The sequence below is a fragment of the Montipora foliosa genome, chromosome 12 (assembly GCF_036669935.1).
Source record: "Montipora foliosa isolate CH-2021 chromosome 12, ASM3666993v2, whole genome shotgun sequence".
Classification (NCBI taxonomy): domain Eukaryota; kingdom Metazoa; phylum Cnidaria; class Anthozoa; order Scleractinia; family Acroporidae; genus Montipora; species Montipora foliosa.
In genome coordinates, this window is record NC_090880.1 from 33,862,523 (window position 1) to 33,883,553 (window position 21,031).

General features: G+C 40.4%; 3 protein-coding genes across 7 annotated transcripts in view; 2 read left to right on the forward strand and 1 right to left on the reverse strand.

Annotated features, from left to right (window-relative positions):
- The first annotated feature begins 5 nt into the window (after positions 1-5).
- LOC137980100 (probable basic-leucine zipper transcription factor D) lies at positions 6-7,227 on the forward strand. 4 transcript variants are annotated; one of them, XR_011118446.1, is made up of 4 exons: positions 6-133; positions 228-1,688; positions 2,156-2,237; positions 6,236-7,221. XR_011118446.1 is itself a non-coding variant. In XM_068827455.1 (2 exons), exon 2 carries the CDS (start codon positions 338-340, stop codon positions 1,265-1,267), a length of 930 nt encoding a protein of 309 aa, XP_068683556.1. In that variant the 5' UTR covers positions 6-133; positions 228-337; the 3' UTR covers positions 1,268-3,198. The 4 variants fall into 4 exon arrangements, 1 of the variants encoding a protein (XP_068683556.1); XR_011118445.1 differs by having other exon boundaries at positions 228-2,237; positions 6,236-7,227; XR_011118444.1 differs by lacking the exon at positions 6,236-7,221 and having other exon boundaries at positions 2,156-3,198.
- On the reverse strand, positions 3,337-8,513 carry LOC137980102 (uncharacterized). Its single transcript, XM_068827458.1, has 2 exons — positions 8,039-8,513; positions 3,337-3,513 (listed from the first exon to the last, which is right to left on the reverse strand). Exons 1-2 carry the CDS (start codon positions 8,467-8,469, stop codon positions 3,465-3,467), a joined length of 480 nt encoding a protein of 159 aa, XP_068683559.1. The 5' UTR covers positions 8,470-8,513; the 3' UTR covers positions 3,337-3,464.
- Positions 8,514-9,248: 735 nt separating this feature from the next.
- LOC137980097 (scavenger receptor cysteine-rich type 1 protein M130-like) overlaps positions 9,249-21,031 on the forward strand; it is a 24,727-nt gene continuing 12,944 nt past the window's right edge. Inside the window, exons 1-7 of one of the 2 annotated variants that reach the window (XM_068827453.1) lie at positions 9,249-9,428; positions 14,739-15,089; positions 16,416-16,751; positions 17,355-17,699; positions 18,137-18,472; positions 19,157-19,331; positions 20,487-20,644. In XM_068827453.1, coding sequence (XP_068683554.1) covers positions 9,260-9,428; positions 14,739-15,089; positions 16,416-16,751; positions 17,355-17,699; positions 18,137-18,472; positions 19,157-19,331; positions 20,487-20,644 — 1,870 coding nt within the window. In that variant the 5' untranslated portion in view covers positions 9,249-9,259. Of the gene's footprint in view, positions 9,429-11,627; positions 11,766-14,738; positions 15,090-16,415; positions 16,752-17,354; positions 17,700-18,136; positions 18,473-19,156; positions 19,332-20,486; positions 20,645-21,031 lie in introns of those variants that run through there. The other variant, XM_068827454.1, reaches the window with a different exon arrangement.

Genomic DNA, 21,031 nt, shown 5'->3' on the forward strand with positions numbered 1-21,031 from the left:
CAAGTTTTGAACCAATCAACAACAACTGGGCCGCAAAAAGAAAACGCGTTGAAACGTTCCTACGGCCATCTTGGCTCTACTCTCTGTGCTCTATGTCATGGTAAAAGCTTTAGCTTCGTTGCGACTTTGTGAAGTAAGTATTCTTCATACATTTTTATGACTGTGGTTATAATCGTTGCTTACTGGCAGGACAAAGGAAATGTCTAACTCTCTCGTACAAAACGCAGGAATCGAAACTTGTTTACGTCGAAGACTTCACGTTGGCTCAGCTCAGAAGATCGAAGACTGCTTCTTCACTGACATCTTAAACCGCACCCATAGCTCTTGGTGTAAGGAAATGTGCAGTGTAGTCGATGAAGATGACTTGGGCCTTACAAATTATCTTCTAAAATGCAATGGCGACGAAGAAGAACCTTGGGAATCTTGTGAGGAGATAAGTGTTGGAGGAGAGAGTTTTGGTGATCACGATGGAGATATTTTTGAACTTGGTTGGTCACTGGGACCAGAAGATTTAGATCCAGAGCCATTTAAAGGCGATATAACACCTACTTATCAGAAGAACGAGCCGGCCAGCGAAGTGAAACTAGCGAAAGGAAACTCCAGTACCCCAGAGAAATGTGAAAAGAAACAACCATCCGAGGAAAACGTGGTTAGTGAGTCCGAATCTGATCACTCATCAGATGTGTGTGAGGTAGAATCAGTGAAAGTTGCGTCAAAACCAGTGGTTACCGTTAGAAGTGTTTGTAAAAATTCAGCAAAGATTGAACAGACACCTGCAAAGAGCAAGGCAGAGAAGGCTAAGGCACTTCGTGAAAGGAAAAAGAAGTATGTCGAGGAACTTGAGGACACCGTTGCACAGCTAAACAGAGACAAGGAAGGTTTGCAACAGGTTACTGTACAACTTAGCGAGAAAATTGAAGGCTTTCGAGAGGAAATAAGCTACTTAAAAGGAGTTATAGCCAATCAAAGTGAACTTGCTGCCATTTTAAGAAGTGTTGCTAACACACCAGGGATCGCCATCAGTTGTAGAGCCTTGGAGAACAATGAGTGTAGTGATAAAGTTAGCAATAGCAAGAGAAAACGGGATGACAGTGGTAAAACTGAGTCAAACTTGGATAACAAAAACAGAAAGAAACAAAAAAAAGATAGTGACACAATGGGTGAACTGAATGGTAAGGCAGGGGTATGTGTCCACGTCCAGAGTGGTAAAGTATCCGTTGAGTTTTGTGCAGAATGCAGCAAGAAGGCAAATGGTATTCTACCTTAAGTTCAGCAAGGGCTCAAGGGGAACTGTAGTGATTTTAATCATGTAACTGGCAGTGTTAATATTGCAATAATGTTTCTGGTAAGTAGATGAAATCACCAAGAATTACAAAGACAAGAAGGTATTTGAGCAGTTTCGTAGATGTGTCAGTCAAGTTACTAGTGGAAGCAGCATAAGAATAGGTTTTCACTACAGGTATATATTACTGTATGTATGACGTGTAAGTGCCACACCAAATGGATTGTTGGCGCAAGTTCCAAAGGTACTAAGTTGGTAAGCTTTATTAGTATTCAGTGTGAATTCTTGCACAGTGGCTAACTTCTTTACAACTGCACCACTAACAAAGAGGGAAGCTTCCCTCAGTCTTTTCTTATTTTCAGGTATTGACCAATGTTGTTGGACTGTTGATCTATCATTTTGCTCGGTTAGTATCACACAGGCTAATCACATACACTTCACTTCACCAAAAAGGGTGTGTTTGAAATATACTTTTTACAGATTATTACTGCCTTGTTTAGATTCTAAACAAGATCCACGGATCTTTATGAAAGCCTCAGTTGAATGTAAAATTACTCTGGAATATGTCACAAAAATTTTGACCTTGTTTCTGCTGTTTAATATTCAGTAATGATCTTCCAATGAGAACACCCAAATTTTAAGTTTACAAAACATTTAGCATAGACTATAAAAATAAATTGAAGCAAAGTCCAAAGGGCTATAAGATTTGAAAATTAATGAAGAATGCAAGATCATGATAGGAGCCGAAAATCATTGTCAGTGAAACTCCAGTACAAACCCTGATGCAAACTTCATTGTGGAATAATTTATATCTGGTAAACTGTATCAGTTTTATGAAACCTCTAATTTTTTTCTTAAAACTCTTTTAACTAGTGCTGGATTGAATGCACTGTAGTGGATGCTTGCCACTCCTTGCACCATCTGGAGTCAAGTGTCTTTTGGGGTTTGGTTAAGTGTAAGTAATGTTCCCTCACAAATTTGTAAGTATAAAAGAGAGTGGAACACAGGTAATGAGTGGTTTAGCTAAAACTGCAAAGAGATTGCATTTTAATTTGTAGAGTTTATTCAGCTTTCAAGCCAAAAACTTTCAACCAAATAGAGTAACTTTTAGAGATGTTGTGATGTAATGCTGTCAAGAATATAAGGAGTTTGCTGTCATGTAAATAGACCATTTCAGACTTATTTCAGAGGGTATTTGAAGGGCATGTGATCAGATGCCTGGTGAATTACTCAAACTTAAGATTCATTTGAAATAATAGAATGATGGCATTTTTTGTCAGCCATGTTATTTTATTGACTAAATTCTTCCAAAAGAAAATGACTTTTGACCATAACTGTGTTTCATAAACTACTGTAAGATGCCTTTTTTAGATGCTGAAGAGGGCTGATTTTCCTGCTCGCCAAGGCCTCTTTCTTTTTACTTTCTCTGGGCAGACAATTATAGGAAAGGAGACCTCTGCCATGGGTTGACACTCTCTTTGAACTGCTCTTCACGACCTAGGACAGCTCTGTTGATTATGCATACTCCCTGATTGCTGACTGTGACTTGAGCCAGCTGTGTCTTCCACATTCCTTGATGATGATTTGACTGCTCTAATTATGGTGATCCCACAGGTAACGTGGCATCCCTTTAATTAAGCATGACATGAGGTATCACCTAATTACAGTCGCTAAGTAACCACTGCACATGCTCAACACAGCCACTTTCGACCCATGGCAAAGGTTTCTTTTCTCGTAATTGTCTTCCCTGTAAAAGCAAAAGGAAAGAGACCTGCTAGCAGGGAAAGGGCTGATACTTTGAGAGTCAATTATAATAATAATTATTTGTTTCAAGTTTAGTTATTCTTTTTCTAGTAGCTAGTGCATTTTGTAACAAATATCTTGCTAGCTGAGCACAGAAAAGATACTACACTTGGTCAAATGGAACAGTTACATAAAATGGTGTTGAAAAAGTTTTTGAGTTGTGTTCTCTTTCTAACCTTGCTCTCTCACGAGAGAGGGGGGCCCTACAGGCTGCAAGTGCAATGTCTGACAAGAAGTAGTGTCATTCACCATAGTTTTTACAAGGTTTATTTTCTGGCTGAAAATATATTACACAATTAAAATACTGTACTTTCTGTACTCCTATGGTCGTTTCATGTTAACCATAGTGGACCAATAACTTAGTTGTGAGAACTGCATCTCAGTGAAGCTTGAACAATCTGTTGGTTAGGTGCATGTCATCCACATACCTTGAAGGAAGAAAAAGGAATAATTCTAAAGACGTGTGTTTTGAAGTTTGCTTTAAATAGTACCTTTTTAATGACTTTTGGAAGTAGATGCCTGGTCTAATCAATGTTAGCGGTGGTCACTCTTGTCTTTTACAAGGGTTTGAGTGAAAATCAAGGCAGAGTAGCCGGCTGTTAGAGGCAAATTTTTGACAAACACAGCGGGATACCACTGGTGACCAGCTTCTAATCAGGGTTTGTAATGAGATTTCTAGTAGGCGGCAAAACCTGAGAAGGAGGCAGAGAATGGACAATGTGCACCAAAGGAGTGCTTTCCAAGGACCAAAGACACAAGCTTTTAGGAAAGTGGTCAAAACTACTACACTCAAACAGGACCCACCAAACCACAAAATAGATGGTGGTGTCTGCCTGCACCCCCCTTTCTTAACGTCAAAAGATGGTGTCTATATTGCATAGCCACCCCTCTATCCAGCAGTAAAAAATTACAGTGAGATTCAAACCTCACTTTTCTTGTTTGTCTAGTAATTGCCGACTCTTGCTCGCTGAATATTCCTGTGTCAACTCAAATTTAAAAGCCAATAAAATGTTGTCGGTAATGTTCATGTGATAAGTTCGAAGATAGGCGGTGTCTTTGAGAACCCCCCTACCCCAAGGGTGGGTCCTATTCGAGTATAGTAGTTTTGACCAGTTCCCTTAGGGGGGTCTGAGGGCATTCTCCCCTGGGAAAATTGCTGCTGAATTTAAGTCGTCTCTTTTGTTTTTCATGAACAAAGCTTTTCCTATCTAAGGCCCATGTTCTGTGGGAATGTATGGAATGCCATTGGTATCAAAAATACTTTTTGTCACGTATAAAACTTATCATTAAATATATAAAACTTATTGCTCTTTAAATAAAACATGTTAGGTGTCTTATACATAAAACTTGCTATAAAATACTTGTCACGCAGTATATAAAACAAATGAATGAAGGGGTAGTTTCTAAAGAAACTGTGGTGCTGCGTCGGTGGGGAAGTAGTATACAAAATTTTGGTTTTATCAACGGAGTTGATAATGTAAATTGGCCACCGTACAGAGATTCTAAAAGCTGACGTTTCGAAACGTCAGCTTTTAGAATCTCTGTACGGTGGCCAATTTACATTATCAACTCCGTTGATAAAACCAAAATTTAGTATATAAAACATGTTTGAAAGTGCAACACTTGTCACGCCATCTATAACTTGTTTTATAAAACTTGTCACGCCATATTTAAAATATAACTGTTCACACAATACGCCTATTGGAACCCAGTACCGTGCCAAAGGGTCAGAATGAGGGGATGAACTTGACTTTCCAGGATTATAAACTCTATTAAGTTGCGTGCAACGCTTTGACAAATAACTCAGAAACACCGTGGTGCACAGACTTGAGAATTAGTGGGGTGATTTATGAATTTGTCTCCTACAACATTCCAAGTTTATGGCTTATTTCATTGAACGGTTTCGATTTTATTTTTTTTGTTGCATTACACTGAAAACAATCTGTAGTCAAACCCGTCAACATCATCTCTCGTATAATTAATACTCCAGAGGTGGTTTGACACAGTGTGAAAAGAGCTTGAAGTGTGGTGCATTGCAGAGGAGATCTCAGGGGTTATCCAGGGCAGCTGGTTTCCATGGATATACTTCTTTTTGTATGGTCTGCTGGTCCACTACATCAATGAACAGCTGGTGCTAGTGTTCACAAATATCATCAATGTCATCGAAGATATATGCAGTATGACGGGCTTTTACCAAGATCAGCTAGGAAACGATCCTTGTCAAAGCCCTTCATACTATGATATCCAATGAGCTTAGGTTGTGGTCTAGTGGTCTTCTGCTTCCATATAGCAGAGATCAGATCATGATCACTGGAGCCAGGCTTCATTGTTCTACTTGTAGCAAGTCGTTTCGGGTTGCTGCCAATAAGGACATAAGTGACACAGAGCTGTTGAAAAGGCGACTTGGCACGGATGCCGACGGTGATTGCCTCACTTTGCTCTAATAATCAAGGCAGTGACTCATTTATGTCCTTTTGATTACCTATTTGCCTTTTCATTCTGTTTTGGTCTCTAAGACCATCAGCAAGTCTCGAGGCCATCTTGCCAATCCTGGAAACTCCAGTTCATCGCTTTGTTTTTGCCCATTGATGCGGTACTGGGTTCCAATAGGCGTATTTTTGACAAGTTTTATATTTTCAAACATGTTTTATATATGGCATGACAAGTTTTATATTTTGTAGCAAGTTTTATGTGTAAGCTAAGATGTTTCATTTAAAGAGCGATACATATGTAAGTTTTATATATTTACCAGTAATGATAAGAAGACAAGTAAGGCAAGAAGTATTTTTTATACAAATTGTATTCCATAGGAATGTGCCTCGTGTTATTTGTAAAATTTGAGGTAATTTCCAAGGAAAAGTAGGTGGTGAGTTCATGTCCATTAACCTGCAAATTTCACTGGCCGCAGGCTGTTATTAAAAACCCTGCTAATGAAACCCATGTTGATAATATTGACATGTGTGAATAATGCACGAGGTTATCCCCATGGAGGATTCTGGTATTGTATCTTCCATCTGTGATTTAAAAGCATGTTAGTTGTTGCCCAGGGCAAAAACATGGATTTTAGTGTTCCAGTAGCTATTATGGGATGCCCAGGGGGTAAAATACCCCCTATGCCCCTAACATCCCATATTATCTCTTAAACAATAGAAATCCAAGGGACTGCCAAATCATCAAAGTAGACTACATGTATCTGCTGCATCTGGGTCCATAACTGACGATAATTCAAGACAATAATATCTTTGGCATTACTTTCGGGATTTCCACCTGGGGAAAATTCATGGAGAGCAAGTGCACTTTCCTCTCCAACTGAGAACAATTAACCACGCTGCCCTCTAAATTGAGCCTCTATGCCCTGCATAAAGTAGGTCTTGGCAGGTTTTTTATTCCTAAACTGTGATGGTAAATGTTGCAACAAAAATAATTGATGTTGAAATAAAGTACACAATCACATGTCCTTTAAAAACATTTTGTTATTACAAAAATTCTATCAATGGCAGAAAGGAAGATTAAATTAATTTTACTCTTTAAACTTGTGTTGTTCTGTGTCTGGCAACTCGTAAGGGTTGGATTAGTCGGTATAATTCTTTTTAGTTTTTCTTTGGATCTTTATTGCTTCCCTTCAGTTTTTTTTGGCTGTTGTGATAAGTCTAGAACAAACAAGAAACGTTAATTTCTTGTCCCTGTCCAAGTTTTTCCCTTGTTTTTGTGACATTTTTTACCGGTAACAGAACACCTGAGTGAACCTCGTGTTTTGATTTGCCTTTATAGTTAATAAGAGAGAAATGGAAAAAGCATGTGTTTTTGATGTTCAAACAAAACATCTCTTGGTGCTTTAGATTTGAGCACAGTATGACAATCAGTACGGTTAGAAGATCCTTGTTTTTCTATTGTGGCTGTGTAGAACAAGAACGTACTGCTAATCATATTGTACTCCAGTTGAAAGATCTCTGATGTGAATAATAGCAAAACCAGGGAATTACCATCACTGTTGATTGAATGCAAAGGCCCAAGTAATGGTTCACTGTTATCAGAATAAACAATGGCATTTGCCAGTTAAATTCTTTTGTGACCTTTAGGAATTTCCCACAACCCATGTCCCATTATACAAGGAAATGGAAGGTGTCAAATTTGTTGATCAGTGTTGTCCTATCATAAACCAAAGTGATAGATTTATCCAGCAGCTATCATCTAAACAACTGAAGTCAGCAGGACATGAGGATTTCGGCATGTGAGAGCAAGTGCAGCCCATGTCACCCGTGAGTCTTGTTATCACTTTTCCTTCCTTGCAGAAGGTGGGAACTGTGTGTGAGTGCTGACAACTCAGATGACCCTTCTGATATGCACACGCCTCGTATTAGTGCTGACCCAAAGAGGTTTGGCAATTTTCACAAGTTAAAGACGTCCCTACACGTGAGCCCCAAAGAAAGCCAAGAGATAAGGCTTAAAACCTTATCGCCGCGATCAAACAAAGGGGGGACAACTTGAATTATAAGGAATTGTCACTAGTAGTCGGTTACTCCAGTTTGCAAGGACTGTATGGGACAGTCCATTTATGATCTGACCCCGGGGGATGGATGAGTAAGATTCCTACTAATCGGATTTTTGTAGGGACCCTTTGAAAAACGTTCCTAGCCCTTCACTTCTTTGTCGGTACCTGAAGTTATCAGGCAATTCAAACAAGTTTCTGCCATTTTTGACAAAACGCAATTTGGCGTAAACGTGATACTAAATCTCTGAATATGGAGTGTAACGCAAAATGATAACGAAAGGTAGGGAGAAAAGTAAACAATGTGCTGGTTATTTTGAGAGTGACAGGTTATAATTATTATTATTACTCGGACTTATAAAAACTCACAAGCCAAACTACATTGTTGTCAGACCAGTATAAACCACATGCTTTCTTTCTCGCAGCAAATTACCAAGCAAACGATTGAACTCTAGATCACTAACCTGGTCATAGGGCTGTTTATGTGCGGAAAATGCCTCTGATGTTGAAAACGGAATTTCAGTGGTAGTGACATCTCCGTACCCCATCTCGGACAAATACTTCTGTATGGAACCCCTTTGGATGGCAATATTTGCCTGAGAGTCGACCATTCTTCGCATCTGGTTGCTTGTGAAGAAGGGTACCACTTTTCTTCTTCTAAGTGCCTTGAAAAAGTCTTCAATGCCGGCTGTGTTTCTCGTCTCCAATGCTCGGGGACAGTTCGATCAACTGGTGATGTATCGCAAAGGAATTTAGATCTTTGCACAGGAGCATTGCTTCTGAGATCCTGTGGGTCATGTCTTTTATTAACCCATACTACATCGCTGTTTTCTGGCCATATTTTGGAGTAGGATTTGTAGCCATAAAGCATTCCACCGAGCGATTCTGCAGCCATACCTTTTTCAAGTTTCTTCTTCCTCCTGTTGAACTTCTTGTTGCTAGGTAACTTTAAACCCACCGGAAGTGCTCATTTTTACCGGGAAACTTCCGGCGGCAATCAGACGAAATTTAATATCAGTAGTCGGCAGCTCAACGTAACACATCCTCAAAAATGAATTTTTCTGCGCACACCTTTCATAGTCCTCCTCAAATTCATCACTACTTGCTTCCTTGTGCAACACTTTTGCCCAGTGTTCAGAAATTCTTTCTAGCCTATAATAAATCAATAGTTGCTTTTTGCAAACCAACACTCCTCTCACAAGATGAATTGGTGCTTATTTGGGGACATTTTTTTTTCTTTTGGTCGCCCAGTGTATAGCCAGTAGTAGTCTTGTTAGGTCAGCCATGTTTCGGTGATAACGTGGGCGAACCAGAATCGAAACCAGAAGTTATTTCAAGCAGGAGACGACGGCATTCAGTTTTCTGGTCCAAAGGCGGAGCACGACCCCGCTGGCTAAGAGAAACGATGTGATCTGGGAACGAGAATGGAGACGACGGGCTTTAAAATGGTGCCGAAACAGATAATCAATCCTCTTCCCCGCCCCTTTCCAGCCTTACCTCCAGTGCTTCCATAACGGCGGCCTTTCACGAGTTTTCCAGATGAGGGATTCCCACGGTTCGCTACGAAAAGCCTTCTCTGTAGGCTAGCAACGATGCGACATGAGGAGACGTTGCTTTTGGGTGGACCCTGACCCAACCGGATCCTTTTGGCATCGTACACGGCTGACCAAGGTGTCCAGACCTCTATGTCACGGACACGGGCAGATGGGCTGTGTATTTATAGTTTTGAAGTTTTCACAAAAGGCATGTGGTTACTACTCTATGTCACAGTTTTCCTCGCTTCTTTTCGATCTCTTTTGTCCGCAGGGGAGAGATCTTCACCCGATGAATCGACATCGACCAGAGAAATGCAAGGTGAGATTTGTGTCCAGAGTACTAGAAAAGTTAATAATCATCAACCATAATGACAAACTTTATACGACTATGAAACATGAGCAATCTTTCAGCAGGAAGGGGAAAATGATATAGCCTGGTCCTCCACCAATCCGGAGGAAATTTCTGAACTTTTAAATTCATTTATCTCGCGCGCACAAATTTTTTATTCAGTTGATAGGCATATGTCACAGAATAATTATGTATGCAGCCAAAATGTTAATGACAATTGAAAATTCGTAACAAGTAGTTAATAGTCTGAAAGTCATTACGAAGGCAATTAACTCTCCTTGCTGGTGTTTTCTTGGGGTATTACTTGAAATTCATATGACCAAATCCTCCTTTATTTTTCGCAGGGAAACACGAAGGTCTTATTCGCAAACAAAGTGTGTGATTTGAATTCAAACGTAGTTGAATGCGGAGACGTCGTTCCGCTTTCGTTCCACTATTTTGCTTTAATTAAAATATGAATGTAAAATGATATTTAATAATCCGTTTTGTTTCTGTAGATAATTATGAAATAATCCGAATTTTCAAAGGTTAACGCAAAAATGTTAACGAAACAAATGAAGATGGTTGTATAAGAAATTTTCATAGGCAGATTGGCCCATGGAAAATGCGAAATTCAAGAGTTCCCGTTGAAACTTCAATTTGTCACGATTGGGTGAAAAACTGTCACAATCACCTAAACATTGTGTCACTCTTACTTTTGCTTGTTTTCTTTTTCTGCAATTTTAATTAGTCCAGCCGAGAACTCGCAAATGATCATTCAGTACAAATTTTGCATGAAATAACCAGGGTTAATTCTGAGGAATAAATTACAGTTTTCTCCACAAATCTATCTAGGAACTCGAGCTTATTTCAGACGTGCAATATGAGCATCGCAATGTGTTATGAACGACTGTATGGCAAAGATGGCCAATCCGAGGTCTCTCCATCGTCGAGCTAACAATGCAGGCTTGGGCATGTTGTTGTTGCGCACTTTAATATGTTGCTTCCCACGCAAACTCTCTTAGGAATCCCTTAGGGGTGTATGCGTGGGAGGCTATTTAATATAGTTCAACGAATTTATAAAAAGAGTCAAAAGTATCGCCAAATGTCCTACAACATGTATGTATGGGGTTGTAGGCGAATACGTACGCATGACCCAGTACTGCTGTGATTCAAACGATTTGCTAGGTGGCGATGTATATCACAAATCAAATCAAAACACACACTGTAGATGTTATTGAACTAGCCGCAGCGTGAGGTCCGTACTGGGAAAATATTGGTCGAGTGTTTTTTTTTTGCAAGTTTCAGGCTCGGTTCATAAATTTGCAAAAATGGAAGACCCATGGAACGAGACCACTATTTTCCCATTACGGATCGAACAAGCTAGTTCAATAAGATTTCTACTAGTCTCGCCTCTTCGCCTGCTTTTGCGGTTAACGGTTCTCAAGTAAAACGAAAAAAGCAAGGTGACACAAACACCAACCAGGTGTGGCCAACAACTATTTTACCCGGTCAATTAGCAGCCTTGGACAGCTGTTTCGGCCTTGCTAGGCCTCGTCAGCATGGCGTAGCTAACATACCGGGCGGGTGTAAAATTCGTACTGGAACTCCGACATGACTAAATTGAATCATTTCTCGCATTTTTCTTTAGAAAGTGGAAACAATTTGGCAACTTATATACCCTGTTTCGTGACCGGTCCATCGTAGCGGTCCGTATTGCAAAATTTGGACCGCTCAGAGAACCAATCAGAATTCTCCTTTTCATCTCGGACTAAAAGTGGGCCGAGTATACTTCCTTGAGGTACGCCATTTCTTACTTGCATGCGATCTGACAAAGTAGAGTTGATGCGCACAACTTGGTGACGTGATGACAAATAACTCCGGAACCACTGTAAAACAGTTGTAGATGCACCGACATCCTGGAGTTTAGCCAGTAGAGTGCCGTGGTGTAAGCAATCAAAGGCCTTGCTCATATCAAGGAGGACTGTTGCAGTTAATTGCTTGTTGTCAATAGCACGCAGTATTTGATCAGTGGTGTGAATCAATGTAGTCTCGGTTGAGTGGTGTTGTTTATTCCCACTTTGCTTTGATGTTAAACGCTCCTTTGAGAGACTAGATAGGTTGTGAATTGATTAAAGGCTGCTCTATCACAAACTTCTGATAGTACTGGCAGAAGAGAAATAGGCCTATTATTATTCGGCACCTCATGATTTCCACTTTTCAGAACTGGTGTCACCTCGGCTAGATTCCACGCATCTGGGAATGTATTGGTGGCCGGGTAAACGAGGCGTTAATGATGGACATGAGAGAAGGCAGAATTGCGGGAAGGTAACTTTGATAACTCTTACCGGAATTTTGTCGATACTAGGCGCCTTGTTCGTTGCCACCGAGTTAACAATGGCTTGTACTTGTTTGCACTCTATAGGATTAAAGGTAAATTGTTCTAATAATGCAAATGTTCTCGAAATGAATGGATTTTTGTTGAGCTCAAAGTTAAATTTTGACGCTAAATCACTAATTTTCTTGACTGTATGCATGTAGAACGAGTACTGTTTGCTTCCATAAACAGACACATTTATACCTGATCTTGAAAGAAAAAACTTTTATCCATCTACTAACCGAGTCCTTGTGAACTGGTTTAAACGTTTTAAGCCACAACTGATCCTCCCATTATGCCCACTTTCTGCTTCTTAAGATCTCTTAAGGTATTGTTTAAGGCATCTTACAACACCTAAGACACTGTCCAGGGGCACCCAACGACCAATTTGTTGTAAAATGTATTATTATACCCCAGTTAATGAAAATGTTATTAAGGCATTTTCAGGTGTTTTTCAGTGTTGCTGGGAAAACATTATCTGTTCCTTTTTCCCAGCAAGACACACAAGAAATTTCCCAGCCAGCTAGATAAAATTGGTTGGTTTCCCAGCCAGCTGATCAAATTTATTTCCCAGCCAGGAATTCCGCACGCTTTCAAATCCCTCGATCCAAAACGACCAAACAAAAGCGACAAAACCGGGACAAAACAGGTTTTTTTCCGCGAGCGCAATCACTCTGACCAGCCGTCGTATGTTTGTGACTACTCTCTGGGAGAGGAAAGGGGTTTTTTTTTTTTTTAGTCGTCCTCAGTCTTCAGAGTTTCTACAGCCAGCTCGGGTTGAAATGCTGGAAAAAGTCAGTAATTCCCAGGCAAAACCTCTATCAATAACAAAATTTCCCAGCCAGCTCATCGAAACACCTGTATTTTTGCCAGCCAGCAAGATTCCTCTGGGGAACAGATAATGTAAGGAACAGATTCGTTGGGTGCCCCTGACTGTCTGGAGAGTAGGCTTTAAAAGTCTAATGGTTCCTGGTGCTTTCCAGGTCTAGATGTTTTAAGTAATGTGGATATCCGAAACAATACACGATCATCACTCGTATTCATAGCAATAATTTTAAGGCTTGGAATTGTCTGACAAAGTTGCCCAGAAGCGTCATAGTTAACTGACATTTCAGGGTAAGGTCCTCGAGACTCATTTCGGCGTTATCACCCAGTGATTTTATCCATTGTAGCGCATCATCAATGTTCCATATATTTAATGATGATAATGAGGCAATATATGGGCCTTAACTCGAATAAACCTGTTAAGAATCTTGTTACAAGAGGATGAAAATTAAGCCTAGAGGCACATAGATCGATATTAGGTTTAAGAAAAGGCTTAAGAACATAAATTATATGAAGTATAATACGCACTCCCCGCAGGAAGCTACAGCTATTCGAGGCGAGCAGTGGTTTTAACGCATATTCCCTTTAACTTTCAAAGCTAGGAATTTCTCCATTTCAAGTTTTCTATAATGCAGAGGCCCATATATAATCCCAGGCAAACTGGAAGTCATAATAGCCAGGAATACTGCATGCTACTTCCGCTAGTGCATGGGTGCAGGCTTTTTACTATTTCCGATCCGATAGATCCGTTCTTTTCTTGGAATAGCCCTGACTGTTGTTTCTGGGACGGGCGACCCACATTACGTGGCATCATCCTTGTTTACGTTCAGTTTTATGGCACACCTTCGCCTCTGTGATTTTTCAAAACTGATGTGACCCAACGAAGCAATGGCATCTGCATTCATTCTTATAGCCTCATTGGTGTCAGGGGATTTAATGTTCTCTCCGCGATCTTTCAACAGAAAATATGTTGTCTTAAGCTTCGCACAAATATATACCACCTTCGTCATGGTGGACTGCAGGGCTGACATCTTGAGGTCTTTGCCTCGTACGTAGCGATATGGTCAAATCGCTTCCAGATCTCAGGGTTTACTCTTGGATTTATCAGCTGTTCTTCGTTCAACTTGTTCAACCAGCGAGACTGGATAATCTTTGCAAGACTGTCAGCTATTGCCCGGTCATCTTTTCCTCTCCATACATTAGCTTTGTTATTTCATCTCGAAGAGTTCTTCAAGATCTGAATTCATTCTTTCATGTTTTCGTTTGGCAGATTCTGCCATTTTGGGGTCCTGCGTTTTCCCTGAACAGGAGGCGCCTTTGCCGAGGAGCGATTCGCCCATGGCGGCCAACGTCTTGTTCATTGAAGCTAAAAGAGCGACTAGCTCATTGCACTGCGAGGGAGCTGTATTTTTTCCTGATTCAGGAGCTCCCTCTTCATCTTCCTTCAAAAGGGCGTCTTCGTTGTTTTCTTCCATACGGTAGAAAAAATCGTATTCGTAATTCAAAACCTCGACTTGAAGCCCTGGAAAACGACGCTCAAACTGCAAGCTCTGGGTTTGCGCGCTCTATCTCAAGTGACTTCGTAGTGACGTAGACCAATGACGAAATCGAATTAGGTTCGGCGCATGAAAAGTTCGACGTCTGAACTTCAGACGTCGAACTTTTCACCGTCGAACTTAATCATTTGTGTCGACCCAAATAGGTATTAGGTTCGAAACATGAAAAGTTCGACGTTTGAAACGGGCCTAAGGCTTCGTGTTTTCCTTACGATGGCTAGTTAATGTTGATAACAATCAGGTTTTGGTACATTTTACTTGTTTGGCAGGAACATAATTACGAAAAATCTAAAATCCGGAAACGTTTTTGCAAATTTGTAAACCTAGAATTGATCATCAAAGGATAACAACCTATATATAGTTTTCTTTTGGATGAAACAGTACTAATAACACAGTTATCGACTCATTACTCGCTGTAAGTTCTGCTCTCGCAATTACTGAAGATACACCCAATGTCCGAGTGTTTCTAGCTGTAGTCTTATTTTAATAATTGAAATTTTTTCCTGAAAACCGGTGATGCTTTTTATATATTATTTGACCCAGTCAAGCTCTTACATGGTTTCGCCCCTTATGCTGGTCAAGTAGCTGTGTATCATGGCGGTTCCTGGGTCGCAGTCTGCGATAATGGCTGGGACGAAAAAGATGCCACAGTTGTTTGTCGAGAGTTGGGCTATCCTGGTGTTACTATGGTGACAAAAGAGATGTTTTTCGGTGTGCGAGGAGTAATTGCTATTGAACAATTGGGTTGCTACGGCAACGAGACAAAATTGAGTGAGTGTTCTGTCGAAATGACCACAAAGATCTCGGAATGTATAACCAGCCGCCGGACCAGCACACCACGGTACAAAGAAGCTGGGGTGATTTGTGAAGCCGGCAATCGTACAAATCCTGCAGGTATTGATTTTTTTTTTTTTTTTTTTTTGCGAATAAAGAGAGAAGTCGGTGGACTTAACGCTTCAAGTGCCCCTGTGATAAAAAAAGAGTCACTTCCTTTTTTTTTTTTGGATTTTGAAGGGATGTTGGAATAAAATCTGACTGGCAAATTTTTGAGCTTTGACTTTTGTCCAAAGGCAGTTTACTTTGAGTGTAAGTTTTGGATTTCACTGTCCACCATTACTAGCGTTCAAAACTGTTGACCGATTGGACCTCAGAGGGTTGGATCCAGGGAAAAGTGACGTCAAAGGCTTACTAGCTTCAAATTTCAGTGTGTGAATGCAGTTTATTATATATGCAAAAAGCGAGTTTGAAAGTCTGAAAGTCCAAAACTCCCGGGCTTCATATTAATTCTACGGCGTTCACACGCATTGCATTCTTAAACTAGTGATCCTTTGACGTCCGTTTCTCCTCGATCCAACTCTCTGAAGATCTTAAAGTTAGAAATGGCGGATCATTAAATAGGAAAATCCCAGTTAAAATAAACAGGTGTCTTTTTTTAATCAAGGCTTAAAACTTTGGTCGCTTATTGTTTGGTTAACATAGTTTAGAAATCCAAAGAAAAATGAGAATTGATTTTTTGGTCACAGTGGCACTTTAGTTCGCTGGTCTTTGTATTACATAGTCATGCCATCATGCAAATGTCAGGTTCCTATGGGTTGACAGACATCAAAATTGTCGGTTTATTTGCAGTTCACTATCAGTCAACTTGATAACCTAATTGACACTCAATCCGCATCAGAAAGATTTTATCTCAAAAAAGAGTGATTAAGCATTTGCGTTACGTGAAACGGCAAACGCGAAACGGTGGGCTGCTGTTTGTCATAAAAGCATGAAAATTATGTTATTCTTACTCGTCGCTCTCTTTTGAAAAGTCACCTGATAGCTGCTGCTGGCACGCAGGAAATGAGCTCATATCAAACGAGTTTCTTCCATTTTTTGCAAAGCGTAAATTTCAGTCCGACGTTTTCCGTTTGTCGTGAATGTGATGCTTAATCTCTCTAATGACTCTGAATTGTATAAAAACATATTTTGAACTGCTGCTCTAATGTCTCTTAGCGAGAATGATCATCGCAGTTGCAAACAAATTGAACAGTTACATGCAAAGAAAGCATGAAAAAATCCAGGCTTGAACGGGACTCGAACCCAGGACCGTGAGGTTGCGCTGGACTGCTTTTTCTCAACCTCGTTTCAATGTTCCGGCTTCATCTATCCATGAGAGGCGATGCGAAGAAACGCAAAGACACTGGTATCGAGATTATTCACATGGTTATTTTTCCTTGTTAGATATTCCAAAAGTTCGCTTGACGGGTGCCTTCTATACAGAAGGGGCTGGCATGGTTGAGGTGTTTGTAAATGGCCGCTGGGGAAGAGTATGCGACCAGGACTGGAGTACTATCGATGCTGGGGTCGTTTGCAGAGAGCTTGGGTATCCTGGTGTTGAAAGGGCAACATGCTGTGGTTGGTATTTTGGTAAAGGTTCTGGACCTCCACTTATGGCCTATGCACTCTGCAAAGGAAATGAAACCACACTGTTTCATTGCCCTCATGTTGGATGGACAAAAGCATCCTGTAGAAGAAGAAACACTGCCGGTGTAATATGCCAACTGAATAAGCCTAACGGTAAGAGCATGGCCTGCCTTGTGTAAACTTTATTGCCCACCGTAAGAGCTAAGAAAAAAGCCTAACATATATTTCACTAGTACGACAGTCAAACCCTCCCCGTTAAGGTCTTCTGGACTTTTTGCTGGAAAAAAAATTATATACGTGAAAAAGAACAAACAAAGTGTCGTTGCTATACGTGGGCTAAGTTTTATTCTCGACCTCATTCCGTTTCATTCCATTCAGTTTTTAATTCTTGCTAATCATCAGCGTAAAACTGCACCACATATTGATTTCACTTTTGACTTGACCTACGCCATACAAGCGTCAGGTTTAGGGCATCTACTTGTAAAGATTTGCAACACATTCCCAAAATCTCTAATTCCTAATAAAGGATGTGGTCGTTGTTAACCCAAAAAAAGAAATAAAGAAAGAAGGAATTTTCCGGGGGTCTCGGGTTCTTGTCGAGCTTTGATCGCGAGCAGAAGTTCTCCAGGGATTCTTCGGCTGCGTCAGTATTTAATTGAGTCTATTTCATTGGACCATGAAAGTCCTCTGGCAAAGGTGGCATTGAAGTACTTAATTTGCATTTTGACGTGTTAATCTGGTTTGGTTATTTTTTAGTTCGCCTGGTGGGGTCTCCTCTCCCCCACGCAGGTTTCGTGCAAATTCGCCACTATGGCCGTTGGGGCTCCTTCTGCGATTGGGGCTGGGGACTAACTCAAGGCCACGTGGTTTGTCGTGAGCTGGGTTATTTTCGCGCTATTTACTCTATCGTTGGTCGTTTATTTGACAAGCCGTCTGATTGGCCCATTTTAGTCGAAGAGGCAGTGTGTACTGGAAACGAGTCGTCTATCATTGAATGTAATCTGATGTACATCCGGGACAAAGATGGAAGTTTGGATTTTTGTAATCACGATCACAATGCTGGAGTTATTTGTGAAAGCAATAAAGAAACCGGATTGAATGGTAGGTGGATAATAAATCAAAATCTTTGTAAGATTTTGTTCAATAGAAAACTCTAACCAAATACCGATGGTTATCTCCAAGAAAGTTTAAAGGGGCTCTTTCATCCCGTTTCATCCCCTTCCTTCCTAGAACTTGTCCGCCATACCTCTACTATATTTCACTTTGTTACAATTATTATCTTTAACCATGTTCTATGTTTCCACGCTCTTTCTCTTTCCTCGCCTGTATCAAACGTAAGATCAATAGGTAACATGGGGGCCAACTAGTAAACCAAATGGTTTATTTTGCCACCATGCTCAAGCACTTTTACTTAGAACAAGAGAAACATCATTGGAAACTATAAACGTTTGTAACTAAATTAAGGAACTACGTCAAGAGGAAATAAAAATTGAATTGAATTGAATGGACACTGTTTGGTTTTTTTCGATTGTTTCCAGAAACCGCGGTCGTTAGACTACAAGGAAGCAATGATACATACATGGGGCGAGTGGAGATAAAGCAGGAGGGCTTCTGGCACGCTGTATGCAGCATAGGCTGGAAAAAACAAGATGCAGATGTAGTTTGCCGTCAGCTAGGATATCCTGAAGCTGTTCTAGAAGTGGGACATGGCCAATTCGGAGTTGGCTCTGGGCCTATGTGGTTGACCAGTGTGCGTTGCCAGGGAAACGAAACTTCACTGGACAAATGCGTGAGCGCTAGTTGGATGTTGGAACCAAATTGTGAACGTCTATATGGCGCTGGTGTAGTGTGTAAAATGAAAAACATAACGGGAGGTAAAACAATGCTATGTTTTTTTATTTTTATTGAAACCCTTAAACGAAAACTCAGTACGTTAAACTTCAAAGTCCAACCGTGTTCTCGGAACTTCTTTCCGCCGAGAGTTTGGTCGGCCGACAGGAGAAAAGAGCTAGGAATGAAGTTGATGTCTTTGACTGTGAGCTCTAATTGACCATTTTTAGTTTGAATTTATTGTATCCTCTGTTTTTGCGAGTCCACTTACAAAACTGTTTGTTATGGCAAGGTACTAAATAACCATTACTTTCACTGACACTGAGGTGAGCATTTGTTTTACTACTCTAGTATATGCAGAACAAGCTAAACAACTACTACGAACCAAGGATAAGTTACCTTGAACAAACAATTAAAAGCAAAGTGACATTATCTTGGAGGCCCAGCGGCTATGCAATGCTGATGAGACTTAACAAGGTCGAAGCGTCTGTTCATGTCTGACACTGCTTCGCAGACCGCGGGGTTGCATGGTGCAATGGTGTGTCCACTTGCCTTTAGTTGTTTAAACCTTAACGGTCCAGGGGAGCTATTTTTTTTTCCTATTTGGGTGTTCAGAGGTAAATTAATAGCTCAAAACGTGTGAAAAGTACCATTTACTTGTGTGATGTATATAATACTAACAGTATTGTTAACTTCTCGCATCGTCACATCACATTTTCGGTTTTTAGATGGGGAAGTTAGACTTCGCGGCTCTAGTGAAGCCAACGCTGGCCGAGTGGAAATTAAAATTGGAGGAGTCTGGGGCACAGTATCCGACGGCTGGGGCTGGGACATACGGAGCGGTCACGTGGTGTGTCGGCAGCTTGGATACGTCAAAGCAGTGCGGGTGTTTACTTACTCCAGGTCAAAGGCAATAACTACTGAATTTGGATTTTAATGGAGACCTTTTGAGCGAACCGAGATGTTGTTAACCCTTTCACCGCCAAGGGCTTCCCCATAAGTGTCAATGGCATTTATAGCAGTGAAAGGTTTAAGCAAGTCATTTCGCATTTGATCTGACTGGTGAAATGTGAAGCTTTAGTTAGGTTGAGTGCTTGTCTTAGGAAGAGATCCACACTAATTTGCGGAATTTGCCATCACTGCTTTATAAACCGACTAGTAAGTCTCGGAGAGCTAGAACGGAAAAAAAACGTACCATTTTATAATTGCAGCACGCGAATAAAAATTATGAAGTGTGCAAACACGAGTTTGAGAGTTTGAAAGCTGGAAACTATTACTAACTACTAACCGTCGTGCATATTCCCTCTGTATTATTAATGCAGCGAGGAAATGATGTCAATTTCTTCTCGATTCAGCTCTCTCCGGATTGTCAAGTTACTAAGGGTGCACCATTAGATGGGAACTACAGTTGAAATAAACAAACGTCTCAGCTACGAAGCGTTTGGCGAGCAACCTTGTTTCAGAAATCTTACAGAAATCAATTTAAGATGTATATCTATATTCAGCTTGGAAAAACCACCAGGCCTTTTACAATAGGCCAGTTTCGTATTCTCACGGTTAGACTGGATCTAGCATGAAAAAGAGGCTAATGTGGGGGAACTAATTTGCATGTGAAATGATTCCCCGCAATAGCCTCCATTTCATGCTTGATTCAACCCAACCGTTAAAATACGAAAGTGGCCTGTTCAGAATGAGATACAAAATCGTTTCAGATGGCTTTGTTAAGGCCTAGAAGGAGGGAAATAGACTTCATGGTATATTGCGTTCCTCAGTAAGGCTTCAACCTACCTCATGTAAGTGGTATGTTATGGTCTGGCAATGAAAGCACACCCTCAAAAGTAAAGTCGTCTAAAAATTTAAGGCAGCGGTGACGCTTTAATTAAGTTGTTGTGTTATTTGCTGTTTTAAGAACTCAAATACCAAATGCCATAACTCTCCCATTAGCAACAAACCAATTATCAGTATTTACAACCACTTCATTCTATTCCCATTTTTAAGAGTTTTATGAGTAATGTTCATTTTTGCCGTATTGTTTTGATTTCCCTCTTAATGTTTCAGGTACGGTGATGGAAATATGAATATATGGCTGAGTTCTTTGGATTGCAGTGGGAGAGAGAAAAATCTATTGAATTGTCGTCGAAAAAACTCTGAATTTAATGCAGCATCATCTTTTAATGCTGGCGTCGAATGTACCAATTTTACGAACTATACTAGCGGTGAGTGAGATTCTTAAAGCGACAATTGTTTTAGTGGTTTACTATGTTTCGGTTGGCCAAACTAGCCTTCTTCAGGTACAATGAGAGTTTACATTGGATTGCTTCTATTTACAAATATATAGTAAATGGATGTTGACATAATTCAGGCTGAATTCAAATTTGTTGTAACCACCATATTTTATCACATTTTTTCCAGTATTACGTCAACACCCATATACTATATATATATGTACAATGCACATAGAAGCAATCCAATGAAAATTCTCATCGTACCTGAAGAAGGCTGGTTTGGCCAGCCGAAATACACCAGTACACCATGGCACTAAGATCAAATCTACGTTGTATCGGCTCTTGCTCAAAATATTTGGAAAAGAGGAATCATAAAAA

Bases quoted from the DNA above. Each gene is read 5' to 3' on its own strand.
- LOC137980100 (XM_068827455.1), top strand. From the start codon at position 338: ATGTGCAGTGTAGTCGATGAAGATGACTTGGGCCTTACAAATTATCTT.
- LOC137980102 (XM_068827458.1), bottom strand. From the start codon at position 8,469: ATGGCTGCAGAATCGCTCGGTGGAATGCTTTATGGCTACAAATCCTAC. The intron at 3,514-8,038 runs GTTAGTGATCTA...TCTTCCTTCAAG, and splicing joins ATAAACAGCCCTATGACCAG to GTATGTGGATGACATGCACC.